General features: G+C 35.3%; 4 protein-coding genes across 4 annotated transcripts in view; 1 reads left to right on the forward strand and 3 right to left on the reverse strand.

Annotated features, from left to right (window-relative positions):
* The window catches only part of LOC106100896 (catenin alpha), a 63,605-nt gene that overhangs the window by 18,974 nt on the left and 23,167 nt on the right, over positions 1-21,464 (forward strand). Inside the window, exons 14-15 of the mRNA XM_013280346.1 lie at positions 635-747; positions 1,107-1,201. Coding sequence (XP_013135800.1) covers positions 635-747; positions 1,107-1,201 — 208 coding nt within the window. The remainder of the gene's footprint in view (positions 1-634; positions 748-1,106; positions 1,202-21,464) is intronic.
* On the reverse strand, positions 1,737-6,618 carry LOC106099904 (larval cuticle protein LCP-17-like). The gene is made up of 4 exons (XM_013278619.1): positions 6,581-6,618; positions 3,812-4,009; positions 2,987-3,091; positions 1,737-2,097 (listed from the first exon to the last, which is right to left on the reverse strand). Exons 1-4 carry the CDS (start codon positions 6,581-6,583, stop codon positions 2,002-2,004), a joined length of 402 nt encoding a protein of 133 aa, XP_013134073.1. The 5' UTR covers positions 6,584-6,618; the 3' UTR covers positions 1,737-2,001.
* On the reverse strand, positions 11,600-14,627 carry LOC106111796 (bile salt-activated lipase-like). Its single transcript, XM_013293985.1, has 3 exons — positions 14,429-14,627; positions 12,575-13,806; positions 11,600-11,836 (listed from the first exon to the last, which is right to left on the reverse strand). Exons 1-3 carry the CDS (start codon positions 14,600-14,602, stop codon positions 11,650-11,652), a joined length of 1,593 nt encoding a protein of 530 aa, XP_013149439.1. The 5' UTR covers positions 14,603-14,627; the 3' UTR covers positions 11,600-11,649.
* On the reverse strand, positions 17,925-21,259 carry LOC106111504 (acetylcholinesterase-like). Its single transcript, XM_013293660.1, has 3 exons — positions 21,046-21,259; positions 19,535-20,772; positions 17,925-18,189 (listed from the first exon to the last, which is right to left on the reverse strand). Exons 1-3 carry the CDS (start codon positions 21,220-21,222, stop codon positions 18,000-18,002), a joined length of 1,605 nt encoding a protein of 534 aa, XP_013149114.1. The 5' UTR covers positions 21,223-21,259; the 3' UTR covers positions 17,925-17,999.

A 21,464-nucleotide genomic window follows, 5' to 3' on the forward strand; every position in this document is an offset into this window, starting at 1 on the left:
TAACATAACATATCTACATCCCCCCCACCCCCCACACACACACACCATCTTATCTTATTAATATTATAAATTCGAACGTTTAGATTGATGGATGTTTGTTACTTTGTAGCCTAAACGGCTGAACGAATTTCGATGAAATTGGGCATACATGTAGAAGCCCTACACTTACGTCACGCTTTAAGCTATGTATTTTCACGCCATTAAACTTAGGGGGTAAGTATTTTGGATAAAAACCCTAATGTGGAAAAGAAACCATAAGTTGCTGCCAACATCAAGAAAGCAAGATTGCCAAGTTATATAATTTTGACATTTGCAATTAATAATTTGACAAATGAGGATGAAGTCGCATGAGAACAGCTAGTACTGTTATAAATTTCGATACAAATGACTTTAAAAAATAATGGTCTAACGGTCATAGGAGCAGTACTTGTTAATTATTTTATAAATAACACAAAGGCAACTACGTAAAAGATATCGAACATTCCGATGTGACGACTAGAAATTTACTGACAAAACACATACAGTGTATGTGAGAATCGAAATTCTAAAATATTAGTAAAAAAAAAACACATTCAAATTTGTACCTAGCACAATTTTCTTTGGTTTTTGAAATATTAAAAAACTGTATTTTTGTGTTACAGAGAATCATATTTTAGAAGATGTGAATAAATGCGTGGTGGCGCTGCAAGAAGGAGACCCTGACTCTCTGGAGAGGACTGCGGGAGCTATCCGCGGGAGAGCTGCCAGGTAACTCACTCTTATCACTCATTCTATTAATTTTTGTCATTCATTCATTCAGTTTTTGTCATTCATCCGACTTGAAGGACCAGAATCTACCCTTACCCCTAAATAATGTCCATATTTACTCTTTTTTATATAATTATCTCTATCAGTGATGTCTGAATTAATATTCTAAATGGAAAACTTAAGATATATGTATATTTGGGAGAAGGTAACATAGTAAATATCTCTGCATTTATCCATACAAACTATTCATTCAAACGCCATCTATTTGTCAAGACGTTGAAACTTAATTTAAACAGCGCCATCTAGTTATTAAGACATTAAAACCATCCGAACAGCGCAATCTATTGATACTTTTCCAGGGTGTGCTCTGTGGTGACGCAGGAGATGGACAACTACGAGCCCTGCATCTACACCAAGCGTGTTCTAGAAGCAGTCACCGTGCTCAGAGATCAAGGTAAATTATCTTCTAGAAGTTCCTTTGAAAAGTAGGGCTTTTTATTTATGTAAGAATTATTCAAAAAATACTGAGATTGATATCTTATATAAGTAAGCGTTTTTACGCTTTATGAATATAGATTTGGGTTGAATTATAGAAAAGCACTTTCTATCAAAAAATGTTTATTTTCTTAATATAAAGAAACTTATGGCACTTTTCAGGAGATTTTCACGTTTATAGATTTTATTTTACTTAAATCGTATGCAATTGAATTTTTAGATTTTTCTTAGCCTTTCGATATAGTTGGAGTTATAAAAGTGGTATTAAATTTAAAAATCTATGTCAATATTTTAATTCTTAATAAGTATTGGTTTTGTAATCTACGTATTTTATTCAATAGTGTATTTTTAAATTAATAAATCACATATTTAAGTGAGAATGGAATGGTTTCCCACAAGGCACTAATGTTGGCCCAACTTTTTTCAATGAGTTTAGACCAATTGCTATTGCTTTTAAGGTGTTTACGTAATGTTAAGGTATTTAAAACAACAAATCAAAGTAAATAACTTATATTACATATCTGTTATCACAGAAATTATTACAATTCTAAGAAATTTGAGTATTTTTCGTATATAAAAATATAAATTACAATATAAGAATCTACAATTTGGAAATCGATTTTATAAAATTTATACCGATTTTTACTAAATCGATATTAATTTTAGACAATCAATGTTAGATGAAGATATCTTGTCATTTTTTTTTAAATTAAAATGAAAGAGCACGTAGAATAATTAGGGGTTGTTTTACAAGGGTAGTTAGTTCTTCTCCGGTGGTGGGGGATGCGCCCTTATGTACTCCAGAGCCTTGAGGATGGCTTCAGGGATCGGCGGAGGGGTTGGTAAATGGGAACCCTGTAAAGAAAATCCAAATTAGTACACGATTCGAATAATCATACTAATATTATAGCGAAAGTTTAGATGGATGGATGTTTGAGTTTGTAGCCGTAATGACTGGATCTCGATGAAATTTGGCTGGTAGAGAGTTTAAAAGAACATATGCTACTTTGGTTTTTTTAATTCGCGGAGTCGCGGGCAAATGCTAGTACAGTACATAAAGTTATCTACAAGTACAATCGGGGATAATGGTGGTGTTCAATCAATTCTTCATTCGATTCCAGGGTGATAAATTTTAAAAATTCTTTCACCATTAAGTTACGTTATCACTTAGTAACATAGGCAATATTTTTTTTAATTTCACTTGGACGAAGACGCGAGCAATAGTTAGTCTCTGAATACTAATAAAACTCAAAGGGGGTACCTTTTTCTTTTAAAAATTACTTAAAAACTTATGCATTTAAAAAATTCTCTCACCATTATAAAGCTACGTTATCACTAAGTAATATAGGCTATATTTTTTTAATTTCACTGGGACAAAGACGAGAGCAACAGCTAGTATCTGAATACTCATAAAACTCAAAGGGAATCCCTTTATCTTGTATAAATAACTCAAGAACTTATGTCGATTTAAAAAATTCTTTCACCATTAAAAAGCTACGTTGTCAGAGAGTAACATAGGCTAGTTTTTTTTTTTAAATTTCATTAGGACAAAGACGAGAGCAACAGCTAGTATCGGAATACTTATAAAACTAAAATACCCTTTTTTTCTTGTCATAATAACTCGAAAACTATTGTGCCGACTTCAAAAATTCTTTCACCATTAAAAAGCTACGTTATCACTGAGTAACAAAGGCTAGGTTTTTAAATTCACGGGGACTAAGACACTAGAAATACGTCTTTTTACCTGTGCTTGGTATCCATTTTCATCAGCGGTATATTGTAGTTCAACGACTTCTCCGTTTGGTGCAGTCCACCTTGCTTGACCTTGAGCTGTCTGGGCCGCGTTCTCCTGTTCAATAAAACCCCTGAATTAACAATGGATCTATCAAATTGTCACTGTCTATGGAGGGTAGGCAGAGTTTGTGCCCCTATTTACCGTAATAACTAAATTCACTCCCTTCTACCTTCATCTATCTATATACATATAATAAAATTGGTGTCTGTCTGTCCGCAAGCCGCGTTAGTTCCGGGTAATCTAATAAGGTAAGGAAAGGTAGCTGACATAGACGGGCATATTATAGGGTAATTTTATTTTAATATTGCTTGGACGAAGTCGCGGGCAACAGTTTGTTGTCTTCCAGGATGTTTTAAAAATAGCCAAGTTAATAACTTGTCGAGCCCTTCTGGGGACGTATAGATGTTAAGCTTTGCTTTTATTGACCGACTTCCCAAAAGAAGGAGGTACCCAATTCGTCTGTATATTTTTTTATGTGTGTTATACTATACTGGCTGTAGCCCGCGACTTCGTCCATGCAATATTAAGATGAAAAATGTAGCCTATAATATGGGTGTCTGCTACCCTTCAGTGTAAGCCCGGTCGAAATCGGCCCAGCCGTTTCGGAGATTACCCGGAACAAATGCGGCTTGTGAACAGTCAGACAGATAAAATTTTTTTCAAATGCCATTTTCGTTATCAGCAACGCAAATACATCTTCCCGAAATCTGGAATTTTTCTTTTGACATAACAGACAGACATTCCAATTTTATTATACTTACTTAGATTACTTACCGATTGTGGGTTATTCAAAGCTCCGGTTTCCTGAGCTGATATTCCATTCTCAGTCTCGTAAGCCCATCGGTATTGTCCTTCGAGTCCTACATCCTGTTCCTGTCGCAGTATCTTAGCGTCAGCCTCACCAGATCTGGCAAGAATGTGGGATACGTCGGCTGCGGCGCACGCCACCAGGGCTGTGATGATGAGGAGCTTCTAAGGATGGAATAGTTCCACGTATGAATGAATGAATATGTATTTGTTGCTACAAAAAAGAAATTACGAAAGAATCCAGCTCAGCGTATGCATTAGAGACTAAGCCGTTCCTGCGCTGATTTTCAGTTGGCTCCTTCGCACTCAACTAACAACGACTTCACTGTTATGTGATGTTTACTTTCAAATTCAAAAGCTTAAATATGGTCTTGGAATTAACTTATCTTACTTGATTTCGCCCGCGACTTTGTTGGTAAAAAAACAAAATTGAAAAGCCTATGTGTTCTTCCAGATTATCCTCTACATCAGTGCTAAATTTCATTCAGATCTGTACACCAGTTTAGGCTACAAACTCTAACAAACATCTATTTAAACTTTCGCATTTATAATACTAGCTTACGCCCGCGACTTCCTCCCCGTGGAATTATAAAATACAAAAGTGTGTAGCCTATATGTTCTTCCAGACTAACCTTTATGTCTATACCAAAATTCATCGACAATCGTTCAGCCATTTAGACTACAAACTCTAACAAACATCCATCCATCCATCCATCCATCTAAAATCACATTTATAATGTTGGTATGACTAGTAAGATTGATTCTCTGATTTCATATTTTTATTTCATTTCTGTCTACCCACTTTAAGTGAGATAGTGATTCCAACATGTGAACCTGTGGTATTCAATTATATTGTAAGTAAATCATTTCGCAAGTTTAAGTTGGGTGCGTCTTGAAGATGTCAAACATAACTTGTTTAAGACAGACGTTATATTATAAGCGGTAGCGGAAATGTCACATTTAAATGTTTTAGAACCTCGATAAGTTAAAGTCCAAGGGAAACACAAAATGTTTTAAGTTATCAAGGGTCTATGTTGTTGAGGCTTCGGGCTCTGAATGGAAGGGAACATATTTTTTTTTGAAGTTATAAAGGTTTTAAGTTGCCGAGGTTTGAGTTATCGAGGTTCTATTGTATAAGTTTCATTGAACACAATTATTTTAACTACAAAAACCTAACCTATTTTTAATTGTAAGATGCGAGTGACCCAATGTTTTAATATTATAGAAAGTCTTTTAAGATATAACAAAAATATGGATTTCAACAAAATTCTCGTAACTTATATATTCTAGTTATTATGATATTTTAATTGTCTTAAAAAAATAATAAAAACTCTATTGACGAAAAATTGTAAGTATATCTAAACCATAATCTAAATAATTAATAAAAAAATTTACTTTACGTCCAAAATTTTTTTTAAATAGATATACCAAATTATTACGAGTTTTCAAACAATTCACTCATAATAAAATATTACAAAATTTTAATTTTCCGCTCCGCTTATGCATGTAACGCTACCTTAACCACTTAATAACTGGCAGAATGTCAGCTTGTGACCGCATAGGCATGATAATTCACGTGACTTATCGAAAATGCCTTATAACACTTTGAATGCAACTTCCATATGTAAATCTGGCATTGATGGTGTTAACATAGATGACAATATATTTCTTTGTTTTAAACTGCAGGCGTAGTAATGCTTATGTTAATACTTCATACTAATATTATAAATGCGTAAGAGATGGATGTTTCTTAGAGTTTGTAGCCTAAACTGTTAAATCGATTTCGATGACATTTAGTATAGATGTAGAGGATAATCTAGAACACATAGGCTACACACTTTTGTTTTATTAATTCCGCGGACGGAGTCACGAGAGAAAGCTTGTTAGTATTATAAATGCGAAAGTTTGGATGGATGTTTGTTAGTACGTAGTATCTCCAAAACAGCTTAAAATATTCATGTAATTTGTCACAAGTAGAACATAGTCTGTAAAAACACATAGGCTATTTTTTATTTCCTCGTAGACGGAGTCACGGTCGACGGTTACTTTATTTACAAATGCCCATATATTTAATTTTCCATGAAGATGTGAATATTCATTTTAAATATTTGATCCGTTTATCCATATTAAGATATCGCACTCGTTTTGGTTTGAGAATTTTAATCACTAATTTTGTACCCATTAGTGGCTAGTGATGTTCCGCAAAAGGGTATCGATAAAATTTTATACCGAGGAAAGATTTGTTGATCGACTTCTTTTTTGTATTTTATAAATAAACTCATAAATTACTGGAAACTATTTCACCATTAGAAAACGTATTAGAACACAAGAAGTATTTATTACTAGATTTTTTTTTAATTCCACGAGGATAAAACAACCGTTTTATTTCTATTATTTTTGGTATAACAGAAGAATTAGGTTATAGTAAAACATTAATGTATCAAAAACATTATTCGTTTTAAAACAAATTACATTACGATGCAAATACTGATAAACGATATATTGTATTCCTATAAATAAAAAAACTAAATTTAAAGGAGATTGCAACCCGAAACTTAAATTTATTTGTATTGTTTGACCTATACGTGAGTTTTTGCGACGTGTTTCAAACAATAGCAAAACATACAGAATCACTATACTACCCTTACCCTACAGTTAAATAGATTTTATCTTAGAACACTTATCGATAAAAATAATTCAAAAGTTATCGATAATCACTGACATCACTAAACTCACCATATTGTTAAGTGACGGCGTATGATACACAACTACGGTAAGGACGGCGCAAGCAACTTTTATATACTGAGGACGATATCGCGAGGTCAAAGGTGATGGTATGGGAGATGAGGGTGACAATGATTTCATGTTTTGTTAGGATAAAATTGCATTTTAAAGCATATAGTCAAATAAGGTTATCTGTACAGTAAAGCCCTATTCAGGAATTATGTCTCTTGGTGGACATTCCTGCAACTGTTTTCAATTGGCCTCTTTGCTCTTACACTCTTTTTAAATGTGAGGAAGAATAATAACATAATCTACAATACTAGCTTTCGTCCGCGACTATGACTGCGTTGAATAAAAAGAAACGAAAGTGAGTATCCTATGTGGTCTTCCAGATTATCCTCTACATGTATGACTATCAACGAGATCCGTTCAGGAGTTTAGGATTCAAACTCTAACAAAGATACATCTAAACTTTCGCATTTCTAATATTAGTAAGATTATAAATATAAAATGAGAATTATGTTTTTTTTTTCACGAGATTTAAGACCCTTCGTAATCCAATTTATATCTTAATTATGTTCTGTGTTGTGTCTTCGCTTTTGTTTGCAGTCGAGTATAAATGTGTTTTTGTCCCGCAATTTTTATGGACATCCTAGCGTTCTACATCAGGATCAGTCTAAATTGTATTTGCGTGTGTTCTTGTTTTGTACAATTTCATTTTCATACTAATATTACGAATGCGAGTAGATGGATGGATGTTTGTTAGAGTTTGTAGCCTAAACTGCTAAAGGGATCTCCATGAAATTTGTTAAAGATGGTAATAGTCTAAGGGAACAGATAGGCTTTTGTTTATTCCACGCGCACGGAGTCGCGTTCGAAAGCTAGTTTTAAAAAATATTTTTGTCAACTTTAAAATATTTCGAAGTCAACCAATTTGACAATTTATCAACAAGTACTTTGTTGTCTACATTACAATTGGGTAATATCATACTTAAATCAACTTTCCTTATACGATACTTGTCCTGTCGACCCCATATAGCCTGCGGCTTGAAGATGTCATTGTAACTAAAGTGGTTATTGCGTAATTTCTTAACTTTTAACTCGACTCGGGACAATGCAATTTCATTATAAATTAGCTAGCACGTAAATTTTTGAAAATCTTCAATGTTTTCTACAAAACTTGTGTTTATTTAGTCCCCTTGTTGGTCGTAAGGTCGGGAATACATGAAAATAGAACATTCCCATCCCAGTTATAGTCACGTGTCAAGTACTGGCTTGTAGGATGTTTAAGTTACTAGAGCTACGTGCAAGTAAATGGATCGAAAGGGGTTTGAAACTTGACTAAGTTGCAAGAGGGATCAAAAGGGATACGAAACTTGACTAAGTTGCAAGAGGATTCGAAAGGGGTACGGAACTTGACTCTTACACTATTCGATAACATTTTACTGGCATGTGTACGCATTGCGACAGTAGCTGGTATCCCAGCGAAACACAGTTTTACTGCCATTGCCGTCTTTACTTTTTCTGCATTGGAGCCATTGTTTTATTCTTTTTATTCTAAACTAGCTGTTCCCGTGCGGCTTCATCCTCATGAGATTATTAATTTTATTCCATTGTTTACATTTGTCAAATTATCAATTGCAAATGTCAAAATGACCTGACATCACAAACCTTTGCAATCTTACTTTCTTGATGTTGGCAGCAACTTATGGTCTTTTTCCCACATTAGCGTTTTTATCCAACATATTTACCCCCTAAGTTAATGGTGTGAAAATATATAGCCTAAAGCGTGACATAAGTGTAGGGCTTTTTTTTTAAAAAGGATTATTCAAAAATATGGTGTAATTGCTGACATCTTATGCAACAAAGAAGTGTGTGTTTACGATTTATTAAAATAGTATAGATGTATATTAAATTCTTTTAGTTTTTTTATTTATTTTATTTATTTATTAAGATAAACCAACAGGACAAAATTATAACACATACATTTTTACACAATACAATAAGTAACATGCAGATAATTTGTCCTAATTATAGGTTTACACGACATACATAGAAAAATAACAACAACAACAACAACAACAGTAGACAGTATATGTTTTTATCTTTTTTTTTTTTTATTTTGTTGAACCCAAAAAGTAAAAATTAAATTTAAGTGATAACCTCACGTAGATATTTTCTTTAGTATATATAGATATTATATAGATATTTTTTTTATTAGTTCTTAAAGAAGCAGGATTTTTACAGTAGTTAATTAATTAATAAGTTCCCTGTAATTTATAATGTCTTATAAATAAAATGTTGCTCAATAACAGTTAATGTCGTGGATGAGTAAAAAATGTCGATAATCTTGCTTACTGGCCGACCGTCACCCTGCGCGTGGGCGTACGGCCGTTGCACTAGCGGGTACAAGCACTGAAGCGGAAAGTGGAACAGTATAAAACTAGTAGTTAAATGTTTTGTCTATCTTTACGTAGTCAGATTTAAGCATATTTCCATATGGATACTGTAACTCAATATTTAATTTAATAATGGTAGAGGCCGCTTTAATTTCTTTGCACGAATAGACCTTTGATCCACGCCACCACCGCACCGAAGACATGCGTCAAATGGAAGCAATTCTGCGTTGCGACTATTCAGTGCTGGAGGCCTAATTTTAGTCCTCTTTCTCTTTTCATCCTTAAAAAAAAGTGGAGTAGAGTGAGGAATGGAACGCATAGGCTTAGGAAATCCTCTTTCTGTGTGTTCCCCTCTATTAATTAAAGGTAGACAACTTCTGTAAATGTCTATGGGAAAAAATAATCTATGGGAAGCGGTTAAACCGCAATTTTTTTCGAATTACAACGGCCGCTTCCTTTTTTGGTATAAAAAAATTAAATTAAAGTTTGATTTTTCCCGCGTGTTTCCTGGCCCCATGTGGTACTGACGCAAGTCATGAAAGGAGGCTGTGTCGCCTTGGCGGGCATTTCTTGCTTAACTCCCGATGATCTAAAAGCTATTTGTTATTAAACATAACTTACTTATGTTATAATTGTTGAACTACCTACATTATGGTGGCCTTTTTCTTTTAAAGAAACGTGTCTTATGTTGAATTGTTGCCGAGTTATCGAGTCGATATGAAAAAAAAACTATTTCTGGGATTAAAAATAGCCTGTGTTTTCTTCCAGACTATCATAGGTTATCGACTAGCTGTTGCCTTCGACTTCGCTCACGTGAAATTATGAAAATAATAAAAAGTTCAACCTATGTTTCTTACTGATAACGTAGCATTTTAATGGTGAAATATTTTTTGAAACTGCCCAATAGTTTTTTTGAGTTATTTCAACACATACAAAAGTACAAAAATTTTCCTCTTTTAATAGTACAAGATTTCGCCCGCGACTCCATCTGCGTAGTATTAAAAGCAATAAAACTGACTAGCCTATGTGTTCTTCGAGACTATCCTCTACATCTATGCCAAATATCATCGAAATCCGTTCAGCCGTTTAGAATACAAACTTTAACAAACATCCATCCAGCCATTCATCTAAACTTTCACATTTACGAGTATAATATTACGAGCTGTTGCCCGCGACTTCGTCCGCGTGGTATTAGAAAACATACGAACTATATAAATAACAAAAACCTACGTATCCCTCGGGAACCGCACATTTCTCGGGGATGTAGCTTATCTCATGTGTACTCCAGACTTTGTTTTATATCTGTGCCAAATTTCAATACGATATGTTGAACCGTTGCCGAATGATCGAGTAAACATAAAAAAACTAAATTAATGAATCCCACGGGAACCGTAACTATTCCCGGGATAAAAAGTAGCCTATGTGTTCTTCCAGACTATCCTCTACATCTATGCCAAATTTCATCGAGATCCGTTCAGCCGTTTAGGCTACAAACTCTAATAAACATACATCTAAACTTTCGCATTTATAATATTAGTAATGTTACTATAAAATGTGCATAGTAATTGCATTAATAATACATTTTTAGAATCGTATATGAAGTGCGTAGTCGTTAAGCGAACGTAAAGGTTAGTGAGGGGAAAGGTCGATGTTATTAGGGTTGTCAATTCAAAGAAAAAATTTTATTTACAAATAATTATTATGATAACGTTTATTTCTTCAATAATTCTATACTATCTATACTAATATTATAAAAGGAATTTTGTATGTATTGAAATAACTCAAAAAGTACTGGGCCGATTTAAAAAAATCTTTCACCATTAAAAATCAACGTTATTAGTGATTAATCATACTAGTTTTAAAAATGCATAAGTTTTTATGGATGGATGTTTGTTAGAGTTTGTAGCCTAAACTGCTGAACGGATCTCGATGAAATTTGGTATGGATGTAGCGGATAGTGTGAAAGAACACATATGCTTTTGTTTTTTTTTATTTTCACGCGGACAGAGTCGCGGGCAAAAGCCAGTTTACATATAATTAAATATATAATTTATCATTTAATTAACTTCAATTAAGACCTATTTGCGAATATTTTGATTTGAAAGTGTTATAAATGTGTTTGAGACGCACGAACACGAAGGAACATGACTAATTGTTACGTTCCTAAGCCGAGTGTGCGAGTGAGAGCGCAAAAAGCAATAGAGGCACAATCTTAGCGACTTGTGACGTCATCAAGTGACATCGATTTTGTAGACAATCTATTTTTTTTATCTCCTATGTATTTTTTGAAATAAGAAAGTTAATTGACTCTAAAGATACAAAACAATTTTCTATGAATTAATTCGATTTTTTTTTAATATTTGAATTTTATCGTTGACAACCCTACCGGTCGATGCATTCCACGAACCAATAGAACGGTTTTGGTAATACGGATCAACCTAAATTAAAAAATCTGAATGTTAATCCGTGAAGGTTGCAATAACTTAAAGGGGTAGACAGACATACACAAGTATACATCTAAGTTTTATTTACACTAATATCTATTCACTAAGCTTCTAATAACATATAATTAAATTGGAGTGTCTGTTGTACTGGATGGTAGCTGACAGACGGGCATAGTATACTGTTTTTCTTAATATTGCGTAGACAAAGTCGCGGGTAATAACTAGTAAATACTATATCTTAATCTTTGTATCCTTTTAATAAATGCTTGTTCATAGAATAAAAGAGATCTAAAAACGCCATTCTATCGTGGAATGGTCGTCTCTTTAGTGTTAGCTCGTTGTCGATGTCGAGATATGTTAGCACCTCCTTGGTAACTGGCGTCCATTGGACTGGTAGTAGTTCGGTTATATCCGGTGTTGGGTTTCTGTGGAAAAGATTAAAGTTTAATCTGTTGTTGAGTTTTCAAATTTAATCTTATACTTTGTGTGATAGCTTCAGTAATGTTTGGTTACTCTTGAAAGTTGATTTAGTATTTAAACTAACATATCTTACTAATATTATAAATGCGAAAGTTTAGATGGATGGATGTTTGTTAGAGTTTGTAGCCTAAACTGCTGAACGTATCTCGACCTAATGTGAAAGAACACATAGGCTACTTGCTTTTGTTTCTTTTATTTCCGCGCGGACGGATTCTCGGGCGAAAGCTATTTCGTATATTAAATCACTAGCTGTTGCCCATGACTCTGTCCGCGTGGAATAAAAAAAAACAAATGTTAGGAGCCTATGTATTCTATACTATCTACATTTATAACAAATTTCATCGAAAGCCGTTTAGGTTTGTAATTCTAACAAACATCCATCCATCTAAATTTTTGCATTTATAACAGTAAAAATAAATTTCGCTCGTGACTCTGTCCGTGTTTTAAAAAAAAGCCTATGTGTTCTTCCAGATTATCAAACCAGATTTCATCTAAATCCCTTCAGGCGTTTAGGTTACAAACTCTAACAAATATCCATCTAAACTTTCGCGTTTATAATATTAACAAGATTAGTAAGAATAATAAGTCGTTACTGTTGTTGTACTCTCTGACAGATGTCAACGTCATACAGGCAACTGCTACACGGTACAGCGTGAGTATTGTCTTGGTTGACATAAACTTACCCGTATTTGACAAAGTTTGTCCATAATTTTGTCATTCTATCTATGGTCGTTTGATCCTCTTCAGTAGGCGTTTCTTGTATTATTGACACATCGAATAAATAACTAATCTCATCAGCATGACCAGCGCCATCTTCAGTCACGTTCAGTCTCCATTTAACAAAGTTCCTATCTCCGGAATAAGAGAATATGTAATGATAGACGTTTCCAGAATTTTCCAGATACTTCTGAACACTTCTATGGACTGGATGGTTGAACATTATATCTGATTGGAAATCTATCAAATTGTCCTTCACATCACCAACGTTAGTTTCATCACCGATGTAAAATTGTTTAACTAACGTCATCATTTCATCATCATCGAAGTTAAATGACATCGTTAAATATTTTTCAAATACATCTAAATCAGTACTCTCTCCGATAGACGCGCCTACTAGCATTTCTCTATTATTATAACCTGTCAAAATTGGTATGTCTTTCGCTTTTGGTATGCCACTGTTTATCGGATGTTCAGTTACGAATCTTTCGACACCATCGAATTCTTCTTCAACGCATGGCATGAAATTTAAATTAGATTCTAAAGCAACTGCTATAACTAATTTGGGATCAACAGATGCTAAGAAGTTTATAGCTTCATTACTATCTTCAGTATCAAAACCTAGTTTATCAGCTAAGATAATGGGTGCATTTGGATTGGATTCAACGATTGCCCAAGGACCTAATGTAGTACCACTCTGCATAATCACTTTATCGAAGAGTTTCTCCTGTTCAGATATTAAGTGGAAATCAACAGAAGCAGCTCCAGCGCTTTCTCCGAATATAGTTACTTTATTAGCGTCACCACCAAATGCACTTATATTTTCTTTAATCCATCTCAAAGCGGTTAATTGGTCCTTCAAGCCTTGATTACCAGATACGTCTGGAGTATCCAGACACATGAAACCGTAAGGTCCAACGCGATAGTTGACAGTAACAAGTATGACGTCATTCCTAACTAGATACTTAGGCCCGTATACATATCTACCAGAGAAACCGATTTGGAAACCGCCGCCATATATCCAAACGAGAACGGGGAGTCTGTTTAAACTGGTCGCTGTGTTTGGTACGTACAAGTTGAGATGCAAGCAGTCCAGTGAGCCAGTGATTTGGTTATTGAATTCGTTTATTTGTGGACAAATGGCGGTGTCGTCGATGGCCTCGAATGTCTCTTCGAAGTTAGGATATGGTAGTGATGGCTGAAAAAATAATAGGTAAAGAATTTAACAATTTATTTTAAAAAGTGTTTTTGTTTTAATTTTGATTGATAAAACTAGATGGCTTTGATAGGAGATAGCTTTTTATAAAAGGTGAATTCGCCATACTGGCGAAGCGATTACTGCTCAGACATTCTCTATAGCGGATGCATAGCTTACTCTTAATCGACGGAGGAGATGCACATAAAGATGTTTTCCCTTCCCATACGTCTACATCGTCAAATCCACGTTCCCAAAACGGGTGGGAAAGGAAAGGGACTTAAGTTGGACCTTTGGGCTAAATTTTGAATATAAAAACCATTTTAATTACAGAAAAAGTATCAAATAAAGCAACATTGAATATTTTTCGATATTGTGTAAACAGCGTTGATAAAGAATTTTCTACTTATATTTAAATACTAGCTTTCGCTCGCGAATCCGTCTGCGTGGAATTAAAAAAAACAAAATTGAGTAGCCTATGTGTTCTTCCAGACTATCCTCTACGTTTGTACCAAATTTCACCAAAATCCGTTCAGCCGATTAGGCTACAGTCTAACAAACATCCATCCATCTAAACTTTCTCATTTTTAATATTAGTTAGATCAGTTATCGTATGAAGACATACCCCAAATGGATTGGTATAATTGACCATAGCGTATGGTATACCGAGGAACATGGCGTAGTCTCCATCCGTCGCCTGCAGACCGCGGATCAGACCACGCTTGCTGTCCACTAGTGGGTCTAACCGAGGCGCTGCCCACGCGACAGTCAAACATAATTGCAGTATAACAAACTTCATGTTAACTGCACAATGGTGTTGTTAGTTCTGATATTTTTAACGTTATATTAAAGATATCGATATTTCTCAAGTATCTGATAAGATATTTTTTTAAGAATCGTTGTGAAAGAATGGAATTATTAAAATTTGAACCTCGAAATGAAAAGGAGAGTTTTAAATAATCAAATTTGCTTATTTAAGCTACATAACGTATCAAAAGTTTTTAGCTATAGCCCTTTTTTACCTAGAAATATGTTTAAACTAACCTTTTGCCCGCGACTCTGTCTGCATGTAATAAAAAAATTAGTTACTTTTGTGTTTTTCCAGACTATCCTCTACATCTATGCCAAATTTCATCGAGACCCGTTCTGCAGTTTCTACAAACTCTAACATACATCTAAACTTTCGCATTTATAATATTAGTAAGATGAGTGATATTTGTTATTTATGGCCGGTTTCCTAACTACTTTCGTTAGTGTTTTTGGTTCGATGAATTCTAAAATGCGATTCCATACTACGTAACTAGTGTTTAACTAAGTTGAAACGTAGGTAACTTAACACTAATGAATCCGTAGGTAATGACATAATGTGTGAAAACTTTAGAAACCCATAAATTGTTTTAAAAATATGTCGACGCGTTGGTTTGGTGTTTGAATTGAGTTATTGAGCTAGCGCGCTTTGTCCTTCGGCCGCGTCTTCACTTAGCTTAGGTGGAGTCGTGGTCAAGCGCTGGTTTATTTATGTAAAAAAAAAAGTTTTAAATAATGTACGGAATTCTTACGATTTTGCCTCAAAATTGATAAAGATAAAACCTTACGAAAGATGTTGTTATCCGATATTTAACCTTGGGTTTGAAGTTTTGGTTACATTGATAGGGTTGTCACTTCCAGTTTTTTTTATAACATAAAGTGGCAAACGAGCAAGCGGTTACCTGAATCCGCCAAAATGACGAAGCGACCGCTACCCATAGACATCCGAATTTGCAGATGTGTTGCCTACCCTTATCCGAGAGAGGAGGAGACGCACATAAAGAGGATATTTCCCCTTCCTATGCATCTCCTCCGTCAAATCCACTTCATCTTCCCATCCTCTCCTTATAAGAAAAGGGTGATAAAGGGATTTAAATTAGGGCTCCGGCACCACACTCGTAAAACGAAACACGGAATTGCTTCCATTTGACGCCTGTCTTCTGTGTGGTCGTGGTATTACTGGGGGCGTGCCGGCCCTGCAGTGCTAAGATGTTAAAGCAGGCACTACCACTGTTATTTACATGTAACCTACGGATTTTATTTTGTAGAAGTTATGTTGTTTTTTACGTCTCTAAGGGCCCGTCCACCAATTTGTAAATTATCTGATAACAATCGAACGTGTAAAATATGTGATGGAAATATCGGATTTTGTTCATCTGATAGTGATGTCATTAAGCTATCTTACCCTCTCAGCCAGTGGTGGGACAGGACCTAAGTTAAGACCTAGCACGAACATTCAGGAAAACGTAGATTTGTGCAGGGCTCCTATCGGTACAGTACTTTCACAAATCTCGTGTAAATATTATCAATGACTTAACGATTCTGTGAAGGTTATAACCCGTCCATTTGTATAGGTCAGTGTGTATCTTGTTATATTTTTTTAAAATTTTCTAGCGCCTCATACTCATAGTTTCATTATTAAATTTTGGCAGCCCTATTTTTGACCAACTGATAGTTACTTAGATAAAGTTGCATCTAGATTGTTTTTGATGCAAGTAAAGAATGTTCTGGAAGAATTTATAATTCCAACGGAATCTATAATTTTAAATTTTATTTCTTAGATAATCTATATCTATACTATAAAGAGGGAAAGTTTGTATTTTTGTATGTATTGTAATAACTTAAAAACTACTTGGCCGATTTTAAAAATTCTTTCAGCGTTAGAAAGGTTAATAAAGCGAGCAAGCGGCCACCTAAAGCCGTCAAAATGGCGAAGCGACCGTTGCTCATAGACATCCAAATTTGCAGATGCGTTGCCTACCCACAATCGACGAAGAAGGAGACACGCATAAAGGGGATATTTCCCCTTTCTATGCGTCTCCTCCACCGTCAAATCCACTTTCCCATCCATCCATTCCTTATAAGAAAAGGGTGGAACGGAAAAGGGACTTAATAGGGCCACCGGCACCACACTCGTCAGACGAAACGCGGAATTGCTTCCACTTGACGCCTGTCTTCTGTGTGGTCGTGGTATTACACCAGGCGAGCCCTGCAGTGCGAAGATGTTAAAGCGGCCTCTACCACTGTTAAATCAATATTTAATTTCAAAATGTAATGACAGTGTAGTTTTTTAAAAACTTATTTCATTCAATTGTTAATTTATTAATCGATCATTGTAAATTAATCATTTGAAAGTATATCATAATTAAATCTAGATTTTTTTATCGTTTGATAATCTAGACACAATTTTGCAATTGTAATACACATTTGAACGAGCATTTTTTCCTTCGTTCGGGCGGAATTAAAAAAAAAATCTAGTTATGAATATGTCCTATGTCAGTCAGTAATAACGTAGCTTTCTAATGATGAACGATGTTTTTAAATAACTCCAGTAGTTTTTGAGTTTATGTGTTACATACAAATCGTCGGTATACAAACGGTATACGGCATACAAATCAGGGAGCGTCGGTGGCTCAGTGTTTTAAGCACTTGACTTGTAATCTACAGGTCTTGGGTTCGAATCCCGCCGCCATGTACCAATGTGATTTTCAATTTTCGAATTTTCATATGTACATAATTTACCCGACGTTCTTACGGTAAAGGAAAACATCGTGATGCAACCTGCACATATCAGCGAAGAAATTCAAAGATATATGTGAAGTCAACCAACCCGCACTTGGCCAGCGTGGTTGACTATGGCCTAGTCACCCTAACTTTAGGGTAGGCTCCGAGCCCCTCGGTGGGGACGTATAGTGAGCTGGTGATATGATACAAATACAAATTTATCCTCTTTATTAGACTACTAGCTGTGCGTGTGACGTCATCCGCATCCAATTATAAAAAAACTTTATTGTTTACATTTGTCAAATATACAATTGAAAATGTCAAAATTACCGTTACCATAATCTTGTTTCCCTAATGTTGGCTTGTAGTTTATTGTCCCTTTCCCATATGAAGGTTTCCAATTTATCCCCTAAGTTTAATAGCGTGATAATATATAGCCTAAAGCGTGTTGTAAGTTTAGGGCTTTTTATTAAAGAAATAATTATTCAAAAATATTCTGTGATTGCTGACATCCTACGCCACGAAGTAGTGTGTGTGTTTACGCTTTATTATATTAGTATAGACTCGTATAAAAACAATTAAACGAAGTATTGGTATCAAAAAAAGTTTATTCTTGCTATTAACAATCAAAAAATTTTAGTCGTTTTCCATTTAAAGGTAGTTTTTCAGTTTTCCTTGTTAGCTATCAGCAAATGTTTGTTGGCTTTATAAAATAGATCCAAGAATGTCGTCCTTTTGTGGAATGGTCGACTCCCTATGGTCAGCTCTCTGTCTATATCCAGATAGGTAAATGCATCTTTAGTGATTGGAGTCCATTTTACAGGCAAAAGGTCAGTTGTCTCCGGTGTTGGGTCCCTGAAAAAATTATTCATCAGACCTTTTTACACGTATTTATGTCTGAGTTGCCACTAAGCCTTAAAGGCATTTACAGATTCACTGGTCTTCAGATGACCTCGTTTTTACACGGAGACGTAACTAGGACATATCTGAAAATTCCTGTATGTTTATTGTGCTCGCTTGTCTGCTGGAGTTTTGACTGAGGCCTTGAGTTTAAGGTAAGCTAAACTCCACACAGCAGGTAGTTGACTATGTTTGTGCTCGCTTAAAACAGTGGACGTGTTGACTAAAGCCTAGTCTTTTTTAGGCTATTCTCAAGTCTTTATTACCACGTGTGCAATATGATGACTTGGATACTTCTTACTTATAAATGAGAAAGTTTAGATGGATGGATGTTTGTTAGAGTTTGTAGCCTAAACTGATGGACAAGTTTCGATGAAATTTGGTATCTGTAGAGGGTAGTTAGGAAGGTCACATAGGCTACTTTTTTTTAGTTACACGCGTGCATATTCGACGAAAGCTAGTTATCAAATAAATTATTATGCTTTGTTATCTGGGATTAATATTATCTATCCAAACTATATTAAAGATTTATTGCTAAATACCAGATTTGATGCAATAATAAGATATTGTTTGTGATCATTTAAAGATAAGATGTGATTAAGATTAGAAAAACAATTGATGCGTCAATTTGCAAACAAGGCAAATAATAAGAATGAAGAGAAGTTTGAGAGTAGCCCCCGTAGTAGAGAAGGTTAGGAGTAAAAGGTTAGCATGGTATGGGCATGTTATGAGGAGGGATGAATCGCATGTTACAAGGAGAACGTTAGTTATGAGTGTGGAGGTACATCGGTAGAGGTAGACCTAGAAAGAGATGGATGGATTGTGTGAACGGTGACATGATGAAGGGAGTGATGACTGAGATGACGTATGATAGAGTTATGTGGAGGACAAAAACCTGTTGCGCCTACGGGAGTAGGATAAGGAGATGATGATGAATTTTCAAACAAGGACTACGTAGTACCAGTACAATGTCCAGTAAATTTAATACCAAACTGATCTATTTACTAAAAAGGATATATGCAAGCTTAGCGCGGACACCTTGACTAAACTATCGCACAACTGTTTACTCTTGCTTTGATTACTCTGCTTGTATGTGCGCAGACTACTCGATTCTAATGTGCAACTAAACAGATGAATTAGCTTCGAAACAATCGACAATCAACAGTTGTTTATTAGTTAGTAAAAGGTGTGCGTCCGCTCTTTTAGAAAAATATAGAAGAGTACTTGGTATGTCGGCATAAAATACCTTGACAAAGATACGGAATATCTTATGCCATAGAGAATATTGGTTAAAACTCACCCGTATTTAACAAAATTGGCCCATAACGTGGTTATTCTATCTATGATCAGTTGGTCTTCTTCGGATGGTGATTCCTTGAATATAGCCACGTCGAATAGGTAGCTAATCTCATCAGCATGAGACGCCCCACCTATGGTGACGTTATTTCTGTATTTGACAAAGTTTCTGCCACCGGCATATGAGAAGATGTAGTGGTATACTCTGCCACCGTTCTCAAGATATTTATGTAAACTTCTATGTACCGGATGGCCGAAGGTATAATCAGATTCGAAATCCATAAGATCCCATCTGATCTCTTCACTTACTTCGTCATCACCGACATAGAATTGTCGGACAATGGACTCCAATTCTTCGTCGTCACTCAAATCAAACATCATAGCTAAATTTCTTCTAAACGTGTTTAGACTAAGCGATGAAATTGGTCTATTGACAAATGGTACCAGCATCTCTTGGTTGTTATATCCAGTAAGGATCAAGACATCTTTAGCTTTAGGTATTGGACTGTTAACTGGATGACTGGTTATAAATCTCTCTACACCTATATCTTTTTCTATGCAAGGCACAAACCTATTTGGTATTTCTAAGGAAGCGGCTACTACTAGGTTAGGTTCGACAGTGGCTAGGAATTTCAAAGCATCCTCTACGTCGTCCGTATCTAGACCCAGGCGTTTTGCGAGCGCTAATGGTGTACTTCTATCAGAATCTGCTACAGCCCAAGGGCATTGTGCTGTACCACTTTGCAATATGACTTGATTGAATAGTTTCTCTTGTTCAGAAAGAAGATGGTAGTCGACAGACACGCCTCCAGCGCTTTCACCGAAGATTGTAATTTTGTTAGCATCTCCACCGAATGAATCTATGTTTTGTTTCACCCAGCGTAAAGCGCTTAGTTGATCCTTTAATCCTTGGTTACCAGGTACTTCAGGAGTGTCTAAACACATGAAACCGTATGGCCCTAATCTATAGTTTAATGTGACTAGAATAATGTCTTGTTTTACTAAGTATTTTGGGCCGTGGACGAAACGACCTGCGAAACCGATGGTAAATCCACCTCCGTATATCCATACGAGGACAGGGAGTTTGTTCCTTGTTGTAGCTTTGTTAGGGACGTATACGTTTAAGTGTAGACAATCTAAGGTTCCAACTAATTGATTGTTGAATTCTTCTCTTTGCGGACAGATGGCGGTGTCGTCGTTAGCTTCGAACACGTCATCGAAATCCGGGTATGGGAGAGATGGCTGAAAGTAATGTCATGTTAAATTATGAGTATTGAAGCGATATTTTAAAGTAACGGTAGCTAATGTCAAGCCCACTGTATATTCTGTTAAAACACCAGCCTTTGCCGGCGTCATCGTTAGCGTGAAATTTAAAAACAAACGAAAGTAAGCAGCCTATGTTTTCTTCCAGACTGTCCACGTCTATGCTGAATTTTATCTATTCCGTGCAGCTGTTTGGGCTACAAACTAACAAATTAGTGTAGTTAATTAGTAATATTACAGACAAAAACTTACCCCAAATGGATTACTAGCATTAACTTTAGCAAAAGGTATGCCTAGGAACATTGAATAATCACCATCAGTTGCTTGCAACCCTCTTATCAACCCTTTCTTAGTCTCCACGAGTGGGTCTACCCTAGGTAACGCCCATACTGTATACAGTAATAACAAACACACGAAGACCACTTTCATTCTATCAGAAATTCAATAGAACTGTGCCTTGGATGTAACGAGCATCCCTTTTAAGATGTCAAGTTCAAGAGATTGATAAGATTTGGCTGTAAGGCTGCGGTTACATTATCTTTTAGTCTTGAGTTTGTGTTGTACAAAAACGTATTAGTTTCTTTATTATAGTTCCTGAATTATAGTTGTTATAAATTAGGATGTATGGATGGATGGATGTTTGTTACTAAATCCAAATCTCCTCAACGGAT

Source organism: Papilio polytes, unplaced genomic scaffold (assembly GCF_000836215.1).
Source record: "Papilio polytes unplaced genomic scaffold, Ppol_1.0 DF824493.1, whole genome shotgun sequence".
Lineage (NCBI taxonomy): Eukaryota > Metazoa > Arthropoda > Insecta > Lepidoptera > Papilionidae > Papilio > Papilio polytes.

Bases quoted from the DNA above. Each gene is read 5' to 3' on its own strand.
- LOC106099904 (XM_013278619.1), bottom strand. The intron at 3,092-3,811 runs GTAAGTAATCTA...TTTATTGAACAG, and splicing joins CTTTGAATAACCCACAATCG to GAGAACGCGGCCCAGACAGC. The intron at 2,098-2,986 runs GTAAAAAGACGT...TTTTCTTTACAG, and splicing joins AAAATGGATACCAAGCACAG to GGTTCCCATTTACCAACCCC.
- LOC106111796 (XM_013293985.1), bottom strand. From the start codon at position 14,602: ATGAAGTTTGTTATACTGCAATTATGTTTGACTGTCGCGTGGGCAGCG. The intron at 13,807-14,428 runs GTATGTCTTCAT...TTATTTTTTCAG, and splicing joins ATTATACCAATCCATTTGGG to CCATCACTACCATATCCTAA. The intron at 11,837-12,574 runs GTAAGTTTATGT...TCTTTTCCACAG, and splicing joins ACAAACTTTGTCAAATACGG to AAACCCAACACCGGATATAA.
- LOC106111504 (XM_013293660.1), bottom strand. From the start codon at position 21,222: ATGAAAGTGGTCTTCGTGTGTTTGTTATTACTGTATACAGTATGGGCG. The intron at 20,773-21,045 runs GTAAGTTTTTGT...CATTACTTTCAG, and splicing joins ATGCTAGTAATCCATTTGGG to CCATCTCTCCCATACCCGGA. The intron at 18,190-19,534 runs GTGAGTTTTAAC...TAATTTTTTCAG, and splicing joins GCCAATTTTGTTAAATACGG to GGACCCAACACCGGAGACAA.